Source organism: Triticum aestivum, chromosome 6B, assembly GCF_018294505.1.
Source record: "Triticum aestivum cultivar Chinese Spring chromosome 6B, IWGSC CS RefSeq v2.1, whole genome shotgun sequence".
NCBI classification, from domain to species: Eukaryota; Viridiplantae; Streptophyta; class Magnoliopsida; order Poales; family Poaceae; genus Triticum; species Triticum aestivum.
This window is the reverse complement of record NC_057810.1, coordinates 529,681,779-529,698,509: the sequence shown is the minus strand read 5'-3', so window position 1 is coordinate 529,698,509 and position 16,731 is coordinate 529,681,779. Positions and strand designations below refer to the sequence as shown.

General features: G+C 46.4%; 2 protein-coding genes across 2 annotated transcripts; one reads left to right on the top strand and one right to left on the bottom strand.

The window, feature by feature from the left end:
* Positions 1-6,598: 6,598 nt before the first annotated feature.
* LOC123134366 (protein SOB FIVE-LIKE 4) lies at positions 6,599-7,810 on the top strand. Its single transcript, XM_044553633.1, has one exon. The coding sequence runs from the start codon at positions 7,012-7,014 to the stop codon at positions 7,507-7,509; it is 498 nt and encodes a 165-aa protein (XP_044409568.1). The 5' UTR covers positions 6,599-7,011; the 3' UTR covers positions 7,510-7,810.
* Positions 7,811-11,314: 3,504 nt separating this feature from the next.
* On the bottom strand, positions 11,315-13,647 carry LOC123137816 (probable purine permease 11). Its single transcript, XM_044557664.1, has 2 exons — positions 13,350-13,647; positions 11,315-12,598 (listed from the first exon to the last, which is right to left on the bottom strand). The coding sequence occupies exons 1-2, from the start codon at positions 13,435-13,437 to the stop codon at positions 11,517-11,519; spliced, it is 1,170 nt and encodes a 389-aa protein (XP_044413599.1). The 5' UTR covers positions 13,438-13,647; the 3' UTR covers positions 11,315-11,516.
* Positions 13,648-16,731: the final 3,084 nt, after the last annotated feature.

Here is a 16,731-nt window from a genome sequence, read left to right as displayed (position 1 = left end):
TGATAAAGTAAAGTAATTACATGGCGATTAATAAATTAAAGACAACCATATGGCTCTTGTCGGTTGCCGAACTCATCGACATGCAAGTTGTGAACCTATTACAAAACATGATCATCTCATACATCAACATATATCACATCACGTTTTTGGCCATACCACATCACAACATGCCCTGCAAAAACAAGTTAGGCGTCTTCTACTTCGTTGTTGCAAATTTTACGTGGCTCTTATGGGCAACTACCAAGAACCGTTCTTACCTACGCAAAGCCACAACGGTGATAGTCAAGTTGCCTTTTAACCTTCAACAAGGACCACCTTCGTTAAATTAGATTCAATTAAAGTAGGAGAGACAGAAACCTGCTAGCCACCTCATGCAAAACAAGTTGCATGTCAGTCGGTGGAACTGGTCTGCGAGGACATGTAAAGTTGGTCCGAGCCGCTTCATCCCACAATACCACCGAATCCAAATAAGACAAGAGAGGTAAGAAATTTGAGCATCAACGCCCACAACTCTTTGTGTTCTACTCGTGCATATACATCTACACATAGACCTAGCTCTAATGTCATTGATGGGGAACAAAGCATGAAAATCAAAGAAAATTCCTACGGAACACCGAAGATCCAATCTAGGAGATGCATAGCAATGAGACGGGAGTGTGTATACATACCCTTGTAGACCGAAAGCGTTACCATTGTAATGCAGTTGATGTAGTCGTACTCTTCATGATCCAATCGCGATCCAACCCGATCTAGCGCCGAACGAACGGCACCTTCGAGTTTAGCACATGTACGGCTTGACGATGTCCTCTCCTTCTTTATCTAGCAAGCGAGGGAGAGGAGGTAGATGAGATCTGAACCAAACCGTCAGCGTGGTGGTGGTAATGGTAGCGGAACACCAATAGGGCTTCGCCAAGCGCTGACGAGTCGAGGTGGAGGCTTATTGGAAGAGAGAGGAGGCTTGGGTTTGGTGTGTCCAGCCCTTGCGCCCCTCCCCACTATATATAGGGGTGTGGGAGGGCTGGAGTGCAGCCCTAGCCCCTCCTACAAGGAGGGGAGGCATCCAAGTGAGGAAAACTTGCCTCCCAAGGCAAGCGGACTCCCTCCCACGGTTTCTCCTTTCTAGACACATGGGCCTTGTAGGGGTTGGTTCCCTTGGCCCATTAAGGTCAGGATGCCCCCTACAGCCCATTCTGCTATATGGGATGTAGTGGAACCCTCCGGGGACTTTCGGACCCCTGCGGAACCTTCCGGTGACCTCCCAGTACAATATCGAAAAAACGGATTTTTCTGGGAACCCCGACAACAACTTTCCATATGTAAATCTTTACCTCCGGACCATTCTGGAGCTCCTCGTGACGTTCCGGATCCCATCCGGGACTCCAAACAACCTTCGAATTTTCCACTGTTAATGTCTCAATACTACCCTAGCGCTCCCGAACATTAAGCGTGCGACCCTACGGGTCCGAGAATCATGTAGACATGACCGAGACTCCTCTCCGGTCAATAACCAATAGCGGGACCTGGATGCCCATATTGGTTCCCACATATTCCACGAAGATCTTTATAGATTGAACCGCGATGTCAAGGATTCAGTTAATCCCGTATACAGTTCCCTTTGTTCGGCGATATGTTACTTGCCTAAGATTCGATCATCGGTATCTCCATACCTAGTTCAATCTCATTACCAGCAAGTCTCTTTACTCGTTTCCGTAATAAAAGATCCCGTGACTAAACTCATTAGTCACATACTTGCGAGCATCTTATGATGTTGTATTATCGAGAGGGCCTAGAGATATCTCTCCGTCATACGGAGTGACAAATCTCAGTCTCGATCCGTGCCAACCCAACAAACACCTTTGAAGATACCTATAAAGCGCCTTTATGATCACCCAGTTACGAAGTGCCGTTTGGATTCACACTAAGTATTCCTCTGGTGTCATGGAGTTGCACGATCCCATGGTCTAAGGAACAGATACTTAACATGAAGAAAGCTATAGCAAATAACTAAAGGATCTGATGCTAAGCTTACGGTTGGGTCTGTCCATCACATCATTCTCCTAATGATGTGATCCCGTTATCAAATGACAACTCATGTCAATGGTTAGGAAACCTTAACCATCTTTGATCAATGAGCTAGTCTAGTAGAGGCATACTTGGGACACGGTGTTGTTTATGTATCCACACATGTATTTAAGTTTATAGTCAATACAATTCTAGCATGAATAATAAACATTTATCATGAACGGAAAATATGATAATAACCATTTTATTATTGCCTCTAGGGCATATTTCCAACAGTCTCCCACTTGCACTAGAGTCGGTAATCTAGTTTACATCGCCATGTGATGAGCGCCCAATGAGTTCTGGGGTTTGATCATGTTTTGCTTGTGAGAGAGGTTTTAGTCAATGAGTCTGCAACATTCAGATCCGTGTGTACTTTGCAAATCTTTATGCCATACTATAGATGCTGCTACCACGCTTCAACTGACTGCTCCACCATTCAATATAAATACATATCCGATTTGAGACTCTGAGTCATCTGAATCTGTGTCAAAGCTACCATCGACGTAACCCTTTACGACGAACTCTTCGTCACCTCCATAAATTAGAAACATCTTCTTAGTCCTTTTCAGGTACTTCAGGATGTTCTTGACCGTTTTCCAGTGATCTACTCCTGGATCACTTTGGTACCTCCCTACCAGACTTATGGCAAGGCACACATCAGGTCTAGTACACAACATGGCATACATTATAGAGCCTATGGTTGAGGCATAGGGAATGACTTTCATCCTTTCTTTTTCTTCTATTGTGGTTGGGCTTTGAGTCTTACTGAACTTCACACCTTGCAATACAGGCAAGAACCCTTTCTTTGACTGATCCATTTTGAACTTCTTCAAAACTTTTTCAAGGTGTGTGCTTTGTGAAAGTCCTATTAAGCGTCTTGATCTATCTCTATAGATTTTGATGCCCAATATGTAAGCAACTTCACTGAAGTCTTTCATTGAAAAATTCTTGTTCAAATATCCTTTTATGCTTTGCAGAAATTCTATATCATTTCCAATCAACAATATGCCATCCACATATAATATTAGAAATGTTACAATTCTCCCACTCACTTTCTTGTAGATACAAGCTTCTCTGTAAGTTTGTATAAAACCAAAAGCTTTGATCACCTCATCAAAGCAAATATTCCAACTCCGAAATGCTTGCACCAGTCCATAGATGGATCGTTGGAGCTTGCATACTTTGTTAGCATCCTTATGATCAACAAAACCTTCTGATTGCATCATATACAACTCTTCCTTAAGAAACCCATTAAGGAATGTCGTTTTGACGTCCATTTGCCGGATCTCATAATCATAAAATGCGGAAATAGCTAACATAATTCTAACAGACTTAAGCATCGCTCCGGGTGAGAAAGTCTCCTCATAGTCAACCCCTTGAACTTGTCGGAAACGCTTTGTGATAAGTCAAGATTTATAGACGGTGATATTAGCATCAGTGTCTGTCTTCTTCTTAAAGATCCATTTATTCTCAATGGCTTGCCAATCATCAGGCAAGTCCACCAAAGTCCATATTTTGTTCTCATACATGGATCCTATCTCGGATATCATGGCCTGAAGCCATTTGTCAGAATCTGGGGGTGATTAGTTGTAGATTTAATGGGGGTCACAGCGTTTGCATGCATTCATTTTGACTCAGCCTCATCAATCCAACGTGGTTTCTATAAAAAGGCTTGTCGGAAGCGAGCTTCATTAATTCGCTCGCTACAATGAGCGATTTCGAAAGAGCCATTTCGCTAAGAATGAAGCTACTACACAACCGACACTGCCTGCATGATTCATGGACGATTGATAATGTGATGGATGTGTTGCACTTTATTCTATGAATGGATGGCTGGATGTGAAGCATCATGCATGGATCGGCTGGAAAGCATTGTCTGCATAGCAGTGTTCTACTAACAAAAGTGAAGGAGGCGTGGTCCGGCCAAGTATGGCTGCTTTGGGGAGAGAAAAAATAGGGCATGACCAATGCATAGCCCTAGGATGATGCCCCACATGCCATGTAGGATTGGATGTCAGGAGAAATAGGTTCGAATGAGGAGGCGGGATCCTTTGCAGGAGGCGGGTGCTTGGGGAGAAAAGGTGTGATCCGGTATAAAAAGCTGAAGATTTTGAAGTAGAGAGTAGAGATGCATGTGTAGTAAAGTCTTTATTTTCCATTTCTTGATGAGGCCCATTAGTAGTAGCTTGCGTTGGGAGAAAAAAATAATGTAGTTGCCTCAAGCTATTTTTTTCTCATGGGCATCTGTATTCATATGTCACCATTGTTCATGCCCTTACATAGTGGTTTCAACTTACAAGACAGATGAGGCAGTTACATGTTGTTGCCTCCATTGTACAATGCCCTAAGAGCATTTATAGTCGGACTTTGCAAATCCGACCCCTCATACGCCCGTGGACGCGTCCGCGGACAGTGACAGGGCGGCCCGCCCGGGCGTATGAGACGGGTTTGAGGCGCCCGGCTGTAGATGCTTTAATGGGCTTATTGTAGAAAAATCCCCAAGGTGAATACATGATATCAGAGCAACTCCAACGGGGCGATCCATTTCGTCTGCCGCTGTCCGCTTGGGTCCGCGCGAACAAAAGTGAAGGCCCAACGCACGACCCAAACCCAAAATGCGTCCGCTTCACGTCCGCGCCGATGCATTTGCGGCCCAAATTTGCGCCCCAAATGCGTCGGTGCGGACACGAAACGGATGCCATGCGCGCCTTCTCGATGTCCGCCGCGGCCCTACCTGGCGGTCGCCCAACTACCCGCCACCTCGTCGGTCAGCTTAATTTATGATCCCGGGCCCACGCGTCAGCGACGACGGTCGTCCTTTTTTTAAGCCGACCGTGTGGCGGGGTCGTCCTCATCCAGTTCCCGTCCCCATCTAGGCCACACTCGCTCCCCCGTCGCCGGCAAGCAAACCCTAGCCACCCCAGCCACCCCACCCGCCCAAATGGGGCTCTTCTCTGGCAGCAGCAGCAAGTCGAAGGGCAAGGCCCCCGTCGTCCCCTTCCCCACGGAGTTCACCCCGCCTCCGCCGAGGCATCGGGTGCACGTGCCTGTGCACCAGGCGGAGTGGCACTGGCGCCACCGCGTGCCGCTGCCGTACCCCGACATGACGCTGCCGCACGACTGGCATCTAGATCCGGAAAGGATCCCAGTGCCAGCGGCGCCGCGGTCGGCTAGGGCGCACGCAGAGGAGGTGCGTCGCCGGCGGGCGCTCCTGACGCCGGAGCGGCGCCGCGACGAGGCCTACGCCTACGACTCGCCCAACTGGGCGCGCTGGTTCGTCTTCAAGCACGTGGAGGCTAGGCGGCGCGGCGTGCGCGAGGTCGACCACAGTTTGTCGTCGCCGCCGCTCATCATCAAGGAGGAAGACCAGGCGGCAGAGGACGCCTACCAGGCGGCCCTTGCGGCCGTCTACCGGGAGAGCAAGGAGGACGAGCGGCGCAGGGCGGAGGCGACAGAAGAAGAAGAAGCTCGGTACGAGGCGGCCATGGCCCTCCCCGCGGCTGACGACTGCGTGGTGCCGCCGGTGGCCCCGCCGTCCCCTCCCCGCTGCCTCGCCAAAGCCAAACCGCAGCCGGAGCCCATCGAGCACTACTCCTGGACGGGAGTAGTGCGCGAGTGGGTGAGGGCGCCGCCGGTCTGGATGCAGGCCATGCCGGAGCAAGAGGCAGCGTACCTCGAGCACTGGCGGCAGATCCGGGTGGCCGAGGAGCACCGCGAAGGCGAGTACCTCGAGATGCTCGAGCGCGACGCCGAGGCCGAGCGGCTCGAGGCCGAGGAGGAGGCGCGGCGGGCCGCGGCACTGCCAGCGCTGGCACAGCTCGCGCCCGACATGGCCGCGCTCTGGAACACGGCATTCGGCTGGGCCGGTCCGGCGCCGACGCTCATCGACCTCACAGACCCTGAGGACGACGGCGACGCCTAGGGCAGCGCATCGGCGCCTAGTTTTTAGTTTGTTTTTATTTTTTTAAATGCTAATGTGGACGCGTGGACTCCTGCCGGACTTCGTGGCCGGCTTTAATGTTTAATTAATTTAGTTTTTATGTTAAATATGCATGCATTCTGAGTTTTTTTACGCCGTCAAAATGGATCGCGCCAGCGTTGTGCACACGCACCGACCCAAGCGCGGGAGCGGACGCTCGTGTCCGCCTGGCCGATCCAAACGGACAAAAACCGGACGAAATCACCGTTCGTTTGGGTCGGCCGTCCGTTTGGGTCGGCCCGTTGGAGCAGGGTGAAAGAGAGAAGGCATATGTCCTTCCCCCTCAAGCCATGGACAGACATGCCCTGCGTTTGCATGCCCTGCTGTGCATGTGCCTACGGCTGCCTCCACAAGAGCGAGCAGATGGGCAACCAGCCAGGCCCCCCACCATGAGCCGAGGCCACATGGGCAACGACAGATGAAAACCCTGTGACAATGCTATTGCTACGTACGCACTGCACAGGAGGAAACAGGCCTCTCCCCTCCTCTCGGCTTGGTGACAAGACAGAGAACAAAATGGTTGGGAAAGTTATGAGACACAGTTGGAAGGATAAGCTGTCTTTCCCATTTAAGGACACTGCCACCCTCTTGCAGCCGCTCTCCTCTCCCCACAAACACAAGAGCAGAGCCCTCTCCTATGAAGAGAGGAGGGGATGGCTGGGTGTCAGAGACTTCTTCAATGTTCTCCTCTTCCTCCTCATGTAGGTAGGTATTCAAAGAGCTAGCACAAAGAAGATAGCCAACAATGGCTTCCTCAGTGTTGCATTGATGAGTGCCCCGGAGAAAGCATAAATAGAGAGCTAGCTATCCGGTGTTCTTCTCCAAGTAGTTACTCATTCCTTCTCTGCTCTACTTCTACTTCTGCTGCGTCTGTTCCCTTGGTCTCCGGTTTTTCCTTCTTGTTTCTGCATTCCATTTCATTCTCATTCACTAGATCTTCCCATTGCCCGCCCGCCCGCCTGCCTGCCATGGAATCCTCCCATATCACCGGGGATGATGGCGAGGGCTGCAACAGCAGTGAGTCTGGGTGGACAATGTACCTGGTCTCCCCCATGCAAAGCGGCGACGACGACGATGGTGGTAGCCGCAAGGGAAGCGGCAGCGATGGAAGCAATGTCGATGATGGCTATGGCTACACTTACCTCGTCCGTGGCAGGAAAGGAGGCAAGGAATACTACCAGCAGGATGATGGCGATGACAACGACTCCCTTGCCTCTGATGCTTCGACTGGACCAGCCAAGGTCAAGGTGCAGCCCTCGTCGCCTGACGGCAAAGAGAGGCAAGGCCATCGAAAGGACGGTGACAACCACGGCGAGAAGCGGGAGGAGGACGAGGAAGAAGAAGACAGGCACACCAGGTTCTCAACGAGCTCCCGCAAGAAAGCCGGCAACAAGGCGGAGAAAGGGGGCGAGGGCAAGTCATCCAAGAAGAAGGGAAGCTCCTCAAGGACAAGCTTCTTTTGGTAAACCAAATGCTTCAGAATCATTGTTCTGTACTACTAGTAGCAAATAGCAATATGTATGTGCCTTATGCATCATCGGTCGATCTTTTCCATTTGTTGTTGAAGATGGGAATGTATCCCTCATTGTTAGGAGTATTGGAGAAGAGGGAGGAAGGCTTTTTTGGGGTCCTCAGTTTTGCCTTCCATAGTGTTCTCCCATGGGTTGACCACCCCCCCAATTACTAGTAGGGTTAACTGTTGCTGCAATGTAAATCTACTGCAACCTTCGGTTATTATTATTACTATTCAATGCCTTCCTGCTTTTACTGTTGCTTGCATGCAGACCTTGCAATCTTCTGCTACATGTTCCTAGCTATTAATGGAGCACTGCTCTAACTCACAAGCTACACTCTAGCCAGCCAGATAGATTTGCGAGCAAAACATGCATTGAAGCATGGAAATAATTTAACAGTAAAGAGAAGAAAAGCCAAGTCAAATTAATTGCCTTCTGCTTCTTTCCATTGCCCAGACTCTAGAATGTCAGCAGTGTGCAAGTGTAATGCATATGTTTTTTTAACATAAAATTTATTATTACTAAAAGAGGGTAACATGAGGCCCACATGCAATCTTTATGCCAAAATCATTTGCACGGCATTTCAGCAAACCAAATCACTTGTTTGCCTTTGTCTCCAACGGCTCATCACCTAAACACAGCCCAATCATAGACAAACAGGAACATGCATGCATGTATCACAACACAGGCAAACATTGGGAAATAAATACCAATAGCTTTATGGAGGAAAAAATCCTTGCCAACTCACGCTCTTCAGCAGTGCGCTAAGCAGATTCTGAGAGCAGGTGACCTTGGCTTGAAGTAATTTTGCTGGGTGCCCATCATGTGGCAAGTATATAACAATCACACCAGAAGAATTATGTGGCCTAACCAAACTCCAGAGGGGAATATTTGTCTAACCAGACCACTCATGCAGCATTAAGGCGGCAATTGCTGCACATGCTCTAGACAGGGTGGAAACAATGATTTGTCCATCAGACAGACAGGGATAATCAATAGCCATAAACTAACCAACAACCATGTAAGCTGGTTCACGTACTACAACAACTACTAGTATCTCTCTTATTTTTCTCTATCCACACCAAACAGTTTCTTAAAAATAATTTGCTTTTATGTGTTTAGAAGGATATATGGGAAGGGCAACATGATTACAGCTAACACGTCGCTTTTTCAACAAACCTAATGTGGTGTTACCATGAGCTGCTATACTTTATACGATAATTAAACAATGTACGTTGCATCTTCTAGGATATGGCGGGCAACTACATGCTGCAATTAAGCCTCACCACCCCCAATGATTTGGCATTAGATATCTTCACCTTCATAATAGAAACATATGATTGGTACTGTAGGTATGCACCGCACATTAAACCAAAGTATATCACCTGCTGCTATGGATTTATGGTTCCTCCGGTTACACAGCAACAGCTTCCTAAAAGCAGCTTTGGCGTCGGTCTCGGATCATCCTTTGCTTCAAAATAATGCAGGGAAAGATATGTATGTCTCTGAACAGCAGTCCCTCTTTCCTGGAAGAGAAGAAATCTATCAAAAGGAGCCTGTAACTGGTGCTTGGGATGTATAATTAAGTAATTAAGTCTGGGAAATATGCAGTTTAACTGAAACAGCCCAAACAAGGTAAAACAAAAGTAGAATTGCTCACACTTCAGATAAAAAAAACATTGAGATGGCTCTAGTGTTGTGGTCCTTGCATGTTACTGCTGAAGATTTTGCAAGAGAGCAAACGACCTGAATCAAATATGTACATCATTTTTCTTCTTCAAAGCATCCTTACTTACTCAATGATTCGAGAATACATGCTGAAAAAATCAAACCGGGCCAGTCGAAGTTCACAGGTAATTTCAGTCTGAGATTTTACAAGTTCGAGACGTTTCCTTGTATTCAAGGAACACCGACGAGTTCTGGTCCATTTTACCACTTGGATGAGAAGTTTTTAAGGGGGACACAGCGAAAACCTTTTGGGTTGGAAGGTTGAAGGACGACTGCCGCGTAGTTCTCCCCCATTCTGCTGTTCTCAGGTGTAGCTGGATAACCGTGAACATGGAAGTTTCAATCTTGCCGTGTACGGTGAGGCAGCGCATGACTGTGCTAATCGAAACTGTACGCACAAGGTGACTGGATCATCTTGCCGGGTAGAATAACAGCTGCCACCCCTGTTCTCATCAATACTGTGGTTGGAGATGAGCCACTCTTGGAGAATTAGGAACTATCTTTAGCTTGTCGGCCTCGAACACCTTGTCCAACTAAAAGTAGCACATAATTTTCATTACATAAGTAAAATAATCCTGAAGACTTGAATAGCCAGTATGCTTGTTGACGCAAGTTCGAAGAAGAATTGCAGTTGATTGTCCACCGGGCAAAGCGAAAGAAGTATTCAGAGCAGCACACAGGATGCAGAGCTTCAGATAATGCAGCACTTTGGAGCACTCTTTGTGCTCTTTGCTGTAACTTCAACTTAAGGTTTTTTCTCCCTTTGGCACATCACAGTATATGAAAAAAAACTGCGGGAAGAAACTCCTACAGGTTCGTCTAAAAAAATTATACGGCGTAAGTACGAATTCCCAGATATAACACATAAATACCATAACAACACATAGTTCATATCTGCTGCCACCGTTACCTACAGTAACCGAACCTGCATGTTCATATTTCCTCAACTTCTCTAAAAGCCAAGTTGGATGCATATAAAATTCAAATGAAAACAATATAGCTGCTTCCACATGACTGTCAAAATTTTATAATCAAGAAACCTAAGATGGTATATTATAACCATGATGGGGCAACACGGTGAAGATTCTTTCAGTCAATGTCAACTTCAACTTGCATGAACCATCAAATATACCTCATCGAAGCACTTCTTGTAAACAGAATGGTTGTGTTGCCAAGCTCTTACTGTGCCCTCGAATTACCAAAGGCACTAGTAAGAAAATGCTTGGTAATATTACCATAGCCAGGTATTCTGATTCTAGGTATGTAGATTCCTTACATCATACACATATGGACCTCGGAGGTTGACCTCTTTTCTTTTAAACAAAGGTTGACCTCTTTGGGGATGGCATAATTAAAAATTTGGGAGCTGCTCATAAGGTTTTATAATTCACAACCATGCATCACAATTCGCAAGTAGATTAAGAGGTGAACATATTTTGTTCAGGCTCTGTATTCTATGGCATATAATATGAATAAATAATGTGATACTGGATGTAATGCGGTTTTGTATAAAATCATGGGATATGGAGCACAAAATTCATATATATACAAGCTGCAAGGCCTTTGTTATGCTCTGTATTCATTTGGACAAAACCAATGAATGCCTTTTAACCAAGTATGTGCTTCCAGTCGGGTAGCCAATGTTATGGTCTGTAGGAAACATAAAGAGAAAAGACATTTATTTCCATGTGTTCTTGCTTCTTAAACAGTCAACACTCCACAAGATGACAACTAGAAACTGAACACAAAAAGAAGAACAAGAAACTCCTCCAGATTAAGCCACAAAACGGCAATTAGAAAATATGGCACCAAGAAAAGGGATTTGACACATAATAGTAGAATCTGAACTGGCACATACGTCCGAAACTCCCACTCACAGTGCAAAACACACCAAATCAGTAGTTTTCACTACCCGCAAGGGCCAAACCGAACCAAACCAACTAGCCCATTATGCAGTATTCAATAAGCACATCCAGAATATTTAAGGAAATCAACTATTAGCATGACGATGCAAAATATGGAAAGCACGTCTCAGAAATACTTTTGCCTTCTTATTTCCCAGTTCCCATGATGATACATCTCTTCTTACATAGGAAAAGGGAAGAAACTAATAACATTCTATACATATAGAAATGATATTTCTTTTGATGAACTTACTAGTAAGCCTAGTAATAACTAGTACCTCATTGAGTACCAGGAAATTAAGTCTGGAAAACAATGCACCAAAGCAATTAGGAATTCTCCTCCACACTGGACGAAGTCTTCCTAGACTTCTTGTCATCAACATACAACTGGTAGCCGTATGAAATAAAACCCCAGATGGCTATCAGCATAGCTATAATCTTTATTCCATCCATTTTGTCGTGAAAGAAAATCACTGCGAAAACAGGAATGATGGGCAGAGCTAGGGTGCTTATCACATTTGAAAAGAGTGATGAAACCACAAAGATCAACCCCACAACTCCAACAGAAGCTATCTGCCATGATATAGCTGTCCATAGCACTGTCATTACATAGGACACCTTCCCTGGGCTGAACATGTGCATCTCTCCCTCCAAAGTCTTCCATTCACCACTTGCAAACAACCCAACAAGAGAAGCCAATGTAGCCACAAATGCCGTATAAATCTGCATGTTCAGCACGACTGAGAAGGTCTCCCTCTTAATAACCTTTTCAAACGTAACTTGCATGAGAGACAGAATAAGTGAGTATGTGGCCGATGCTCCCAGTGTCAACACAAAACCCAATACATGATTCCCTTGTGAGATATCACTACTGCTCGGAGAATCCTCATCAACTCCAAGGAGCGAAGCGGAAAATGTAAGGAGTAGTACCGAGTTGAATATCAAAGGGGTGAACTTTTGGGCATTGAGAAAATATGAGAAGACGGCGTTGAAGGCCAGCTGGCTAGCACAAATGAGGGAGTAAGTTGAGACAGGAAGATACAATAGACCGTAGGAATACATCAAGTCGTCTGCAGCAATGATGAGTCCCAAGGCAATGTATATCAGGGTGATTTTGGTGATAGAAGCTTCAGGGCCACTGGTAGTTGCTTGTGTGGAAGGTGACTTTGCATGGAAAAGAAATTGGGCAATAAACAACACCGGAAAACCAGCAGTCTGGACAAAAGTGGACAACCATTTGCTATTGCCACCTTCATTGTAGTAGAATCTCCCTAAGAGTGTTGCCGACGTCTGACCAGCCACAAGGAAGAACATGTTCAGTACCACCATCAACCACCATTGCCAATGCTTAACCGGAGCGCTTTGTGGGGGTGCTTCATGGGCCAAGGAAACTGCAGGTTTGGAGGATCCTGCAATTTACAATGGGAAAGTGGTACCGACAGGTTAAATCAAACTGTAAATTCCGAACATGGATGATAATAAGACATGACAAAATGTTTGGACGAACTCCAACAAACAGTATTCCATCCATATGGATGCATTAAGTCTAGCTGGTGCTCTCATCAGTCCTTAAAACCCTGTCAGATGAACGGAAAACAGGGAATTCACACCTCTGGCCAAATACGTGAATGCACATGGGTTGCATCTTGCATGAGTGACAAAACACTTGAATGCACATGGAACTCCTACTCACTCAGCAGCGATGGGTGGCATGACCACACACGTGCTAAGTGCTAACCCACCGGAGAGCACACAGGAAGAAACAAGGATTTGGCACTCACATTCGCGCATGCAGATTATTACAAAGGAAACATCGATTCAAAGCGGGGCAGGCAAAAGACTTTTTCGGTTGGAAAAGCCTAGTTTGACATGCTCGTAAATAAACTCGGTACACCGTACTGCCAGCATGCCGTACACAATTCATCGAACACCTCGTGCGCGTGCGCTCACTCCCCCGCCAACGGACCACTAAATTCCTCGGAGACGAACTGAGATAAACAGCAGTTTTGTCTATGGGACATGGGTGCCCCAGCCGAAGACGTCGCGACCACATCACAAAGGTGAGCTTCTACCTATCAGGGTTTCCACGTATCCGAGGCAAATTTAACCAAGGAAACAGCGAGATATCTCATCACGCCCTCGAACCAGAAGCGAACTGACCTGCGATTTCTATCTGGACCTCTTCCTGGTTGCTCCCGCCGCCGCCGCGGACGGCGTTGCTGTTGCTGTTGCCGTCGTCGCCGGCCATGTCTCCGCGGAGGAGACGCTCGCGGGCGCGATCCAGGTAGAGGACGGGGAGGGGGGAGGCAGTGGCCTGGTCAGCGTGGGAGCGCCGCCGCACGGGGTTGGGGGTGGGCGTGGAAAAGAGGCACTGTGTCGTCTCGCGTCGCTCGGAGCAGAGCTACTCCTACTAGCCCTTTTTGTTCCGTGCCGCTGTGCGTCCCCGCGGACCGCTTTTCGCCGTCGCTATCGTATCGTGTGACGGAAGACTAGCCGCTAGCGAGGACTTGTGACGCTGCCGCTGGGCATCGCATCGCATCGGGTTCGTCCGTGCCACCGGCTCGAGATTGCGAATTTGCAATGCCCCACCAACGGCTGTGGACTTGTGGTTGCAGTACTCCAGGATTGACCAAAGAAAATGAGCGAAGAGTTGCGTAATTCTCCCGATGATAGGATAGATGAGATTCTGAGAACCCGAACTGGAGCAGATTGGGACGAAAGATGTTTTGATGTCCTGCCTTTATACGTGCAACAGCGATGGGTGAGAGATTTTTCTTGATCTCGATGTATAAATTCTCTGCAGTCCTGGTCGCCGCGCCGCCGTCCGTCGTCCGCCTACTTTGACTTTGCCTGCTGCATGCAACTGCCTTTTTTTAGAAATTTGTTGTCCCGTCACCACGTTTACACGGATGAAAATAAGGTTTTCGGGTTGGTCGCGGCCAGCCCCTAGAGTCAAACCATGTGTTTGTGAGATTGCAAGCCTCAATATTTGAGGTTCAAAACTCATGACTAATGATGCAAGAATTAAAACTAGAAATATGTTCTCTAATTTCATTAATCTCCGTGCCATAAAGGGACGCGCTACCGCTAGCGGAGCTTGAAGCCAATTGTTGGGCGGGCCAAAACAAAACAAAAATAGCTTATAGGCTGGTGTTCATGCTATTAGGATGGACCATTTTTGTCTTAAAAAAATATTAGAATGGACCATTTGGAACGAACGGAATGCCCGGATTTTTCGACAAAAGAGCATGCCTCCAACGGTTTTGCTCAACAACATCAAGAGTGAAACCATCTTTTGGGGGCGAAGAAATTGGGCAACATCATACTGGGAGAGTAACACTCTTTTGTCTTTCAGTTATGAGGTGTATTTCAAACTCTATTCTCTCCTAATTAATATATAAGACAAATATTTTGCCATAGTTTCGAAAGAACAAAAAATCAATGTACAAAGTCTAGAATGCTCGGCGGGCCAATGGCTTATTTGGCCTTGGCATAGCTCCGCCGGTGTAGCTTACAGTTTGAGGCAACAAAGACCCTTGGAAAGTATGTGTCCTCCGCAAGAGCCATCGCATCTCATATTGCTAATGCCTTGAGTGGGGGCTTCTGTTATGCGAGGGAAAAACATAGTTGAAGCTACAATAAACATCACGTCCTGGTCTCGACACCAAACTCCCCATTCCTTGAAACGGCAGCATCAACATTCATCTTCATATAGCTCGTCTGTGGTGGAATCCAGTGGTTTGGTTTGACAACCGCAGAAGCTTGCCTTGGCTCGTCATTCTTCCGCATGAACTGAATATCATTCACATAAGAGTTTATGAACCCGACCAAGGACTTTGGAAAATGTCCTCGTGAATAGCTTTCTTCGCGAACTCCAAATTGCCCATAGAATGACAATCATCCTAGTAAAATCTTGTTGGGAGAGGGACTCACTCATGGCAAACAGCTAATCCTTGGCATTAGGAACTATATTTTGGCACATGTGTTCAACCATCAACTCATCTGATAATGCCCACACGCTACGAGACATGTTACAGTCTAGCAAGCTGTGTCTCCAATCATCTTGTGCTCCACACAACGAGTCATGTCACGGTCTAGCAAGTTATGTCTCCAATCATCTTGTGCTCCACACAACGCACATGAGTGGTATCTGCACGCAACTGTTTTTTTTTATACAACCTGCACGCAACTGTTGTCATTAGGAGGTGGAATAGTGGGCCTGTTTTTTTATGGGCTTAAAATCGTGATAAACTGACAGACGAAGGCCCTGTTTGTTTCATCTTCACTTAGATTTTAATCACATATGGATTCGCTTCACTAGCAAGCTGATTCTGTGAATCAGCTTCACCAAGGAAGTACACTTTGAGGTGTTTCAGGAAATTACACTAAAAATGACCTAAATCCAGATTCAGCTTCACTGGCAAAGCTGATTTCAAATAGCTGTTTGTTTCAGATTCCAGATTTAGCTTCACTGGAGAGGCTGAATCCGGTCTCAGAATCCGAAACAAACAGGGCCGAACTCTACCGGCAGGCCGAATGGAGTGCTCCTAGTCAGGAGAGCAACTAGTTGACGAGAGCTCCTTCGGGAGCCTCACAACGATCAGCGTCACTTGACGCCTCTCAGCCGCCAGCACGTGTCGCGCTCTGGATGCTCCCTTCGGATTTTATTTTTTTATTTTTACACACGTTTTTTTGACTTTTTAAATGTTTTTTCCCTGGGTTTTTTTGAATTTTTGGTTTTCCGTCGGCCTTTCTTAGTTTTTTGACAAAAAAAATCTGGAAAAAAATTATTTTGCGCGAAAAAAAAGTTTCCTTCCGCGAGATGCACATTTTTGCTTTTGCGAGAGACACGGTTTTGCCTTTGCGAGAGACACAACCATGCCTCTTGGATAAGGAAAAAAGTATTTTCTGTTTTTTTTCTTCCGCCAGAGGCAATGGTTTTATTTTCACGAGAAGTACGGTTTTGCTTTCGCGAGAGGCACAACTCTCAGAAACGGAAAAAAAATATGTTTTTTTGTTTTTTTTCTTTCACGGAAGGCACGGTTGTGCTTTTGCGAGAGGCACGGCCGTGCCTCTCGAAAAGGAAAAAACACGTTTTTTGTTTTTTTTTCCTTCTACCAGGCACGGTTTTACTTTCGTAAGAGGCACGTGCCTCTCGGAAATGAAAAAACGTGTTTCTATTTTTTTCCTTCCGCGAGAGGCCCGGCCGTGCCTTTTTCTGAAAGTGGAAAAAATTGTGCTCCCGGTTCGGTTTTTTCGTGCAGTTTTTCTCAACCGGTTTTCCCATGAAAAATAATTTCATCAAAACTTATCAACGTAGGATCTAGTTTTGAAATCTCGACGCAAGGAATGCAACGGTGAAAACGATTCGAGATTTGGATGCACGGTTTAAGAGAAAATGTTTAGAATAAACGGATTTACAAAAAAAAATACAAGACTGAGACAATTGACGCACATGCAGTACGTCGCTTGTCACAATCTAAAAAGGTGAAAGTGATCTTTGCAAAAGTTACTTATTAATTAGTGATTTCGCCTCGTCAAC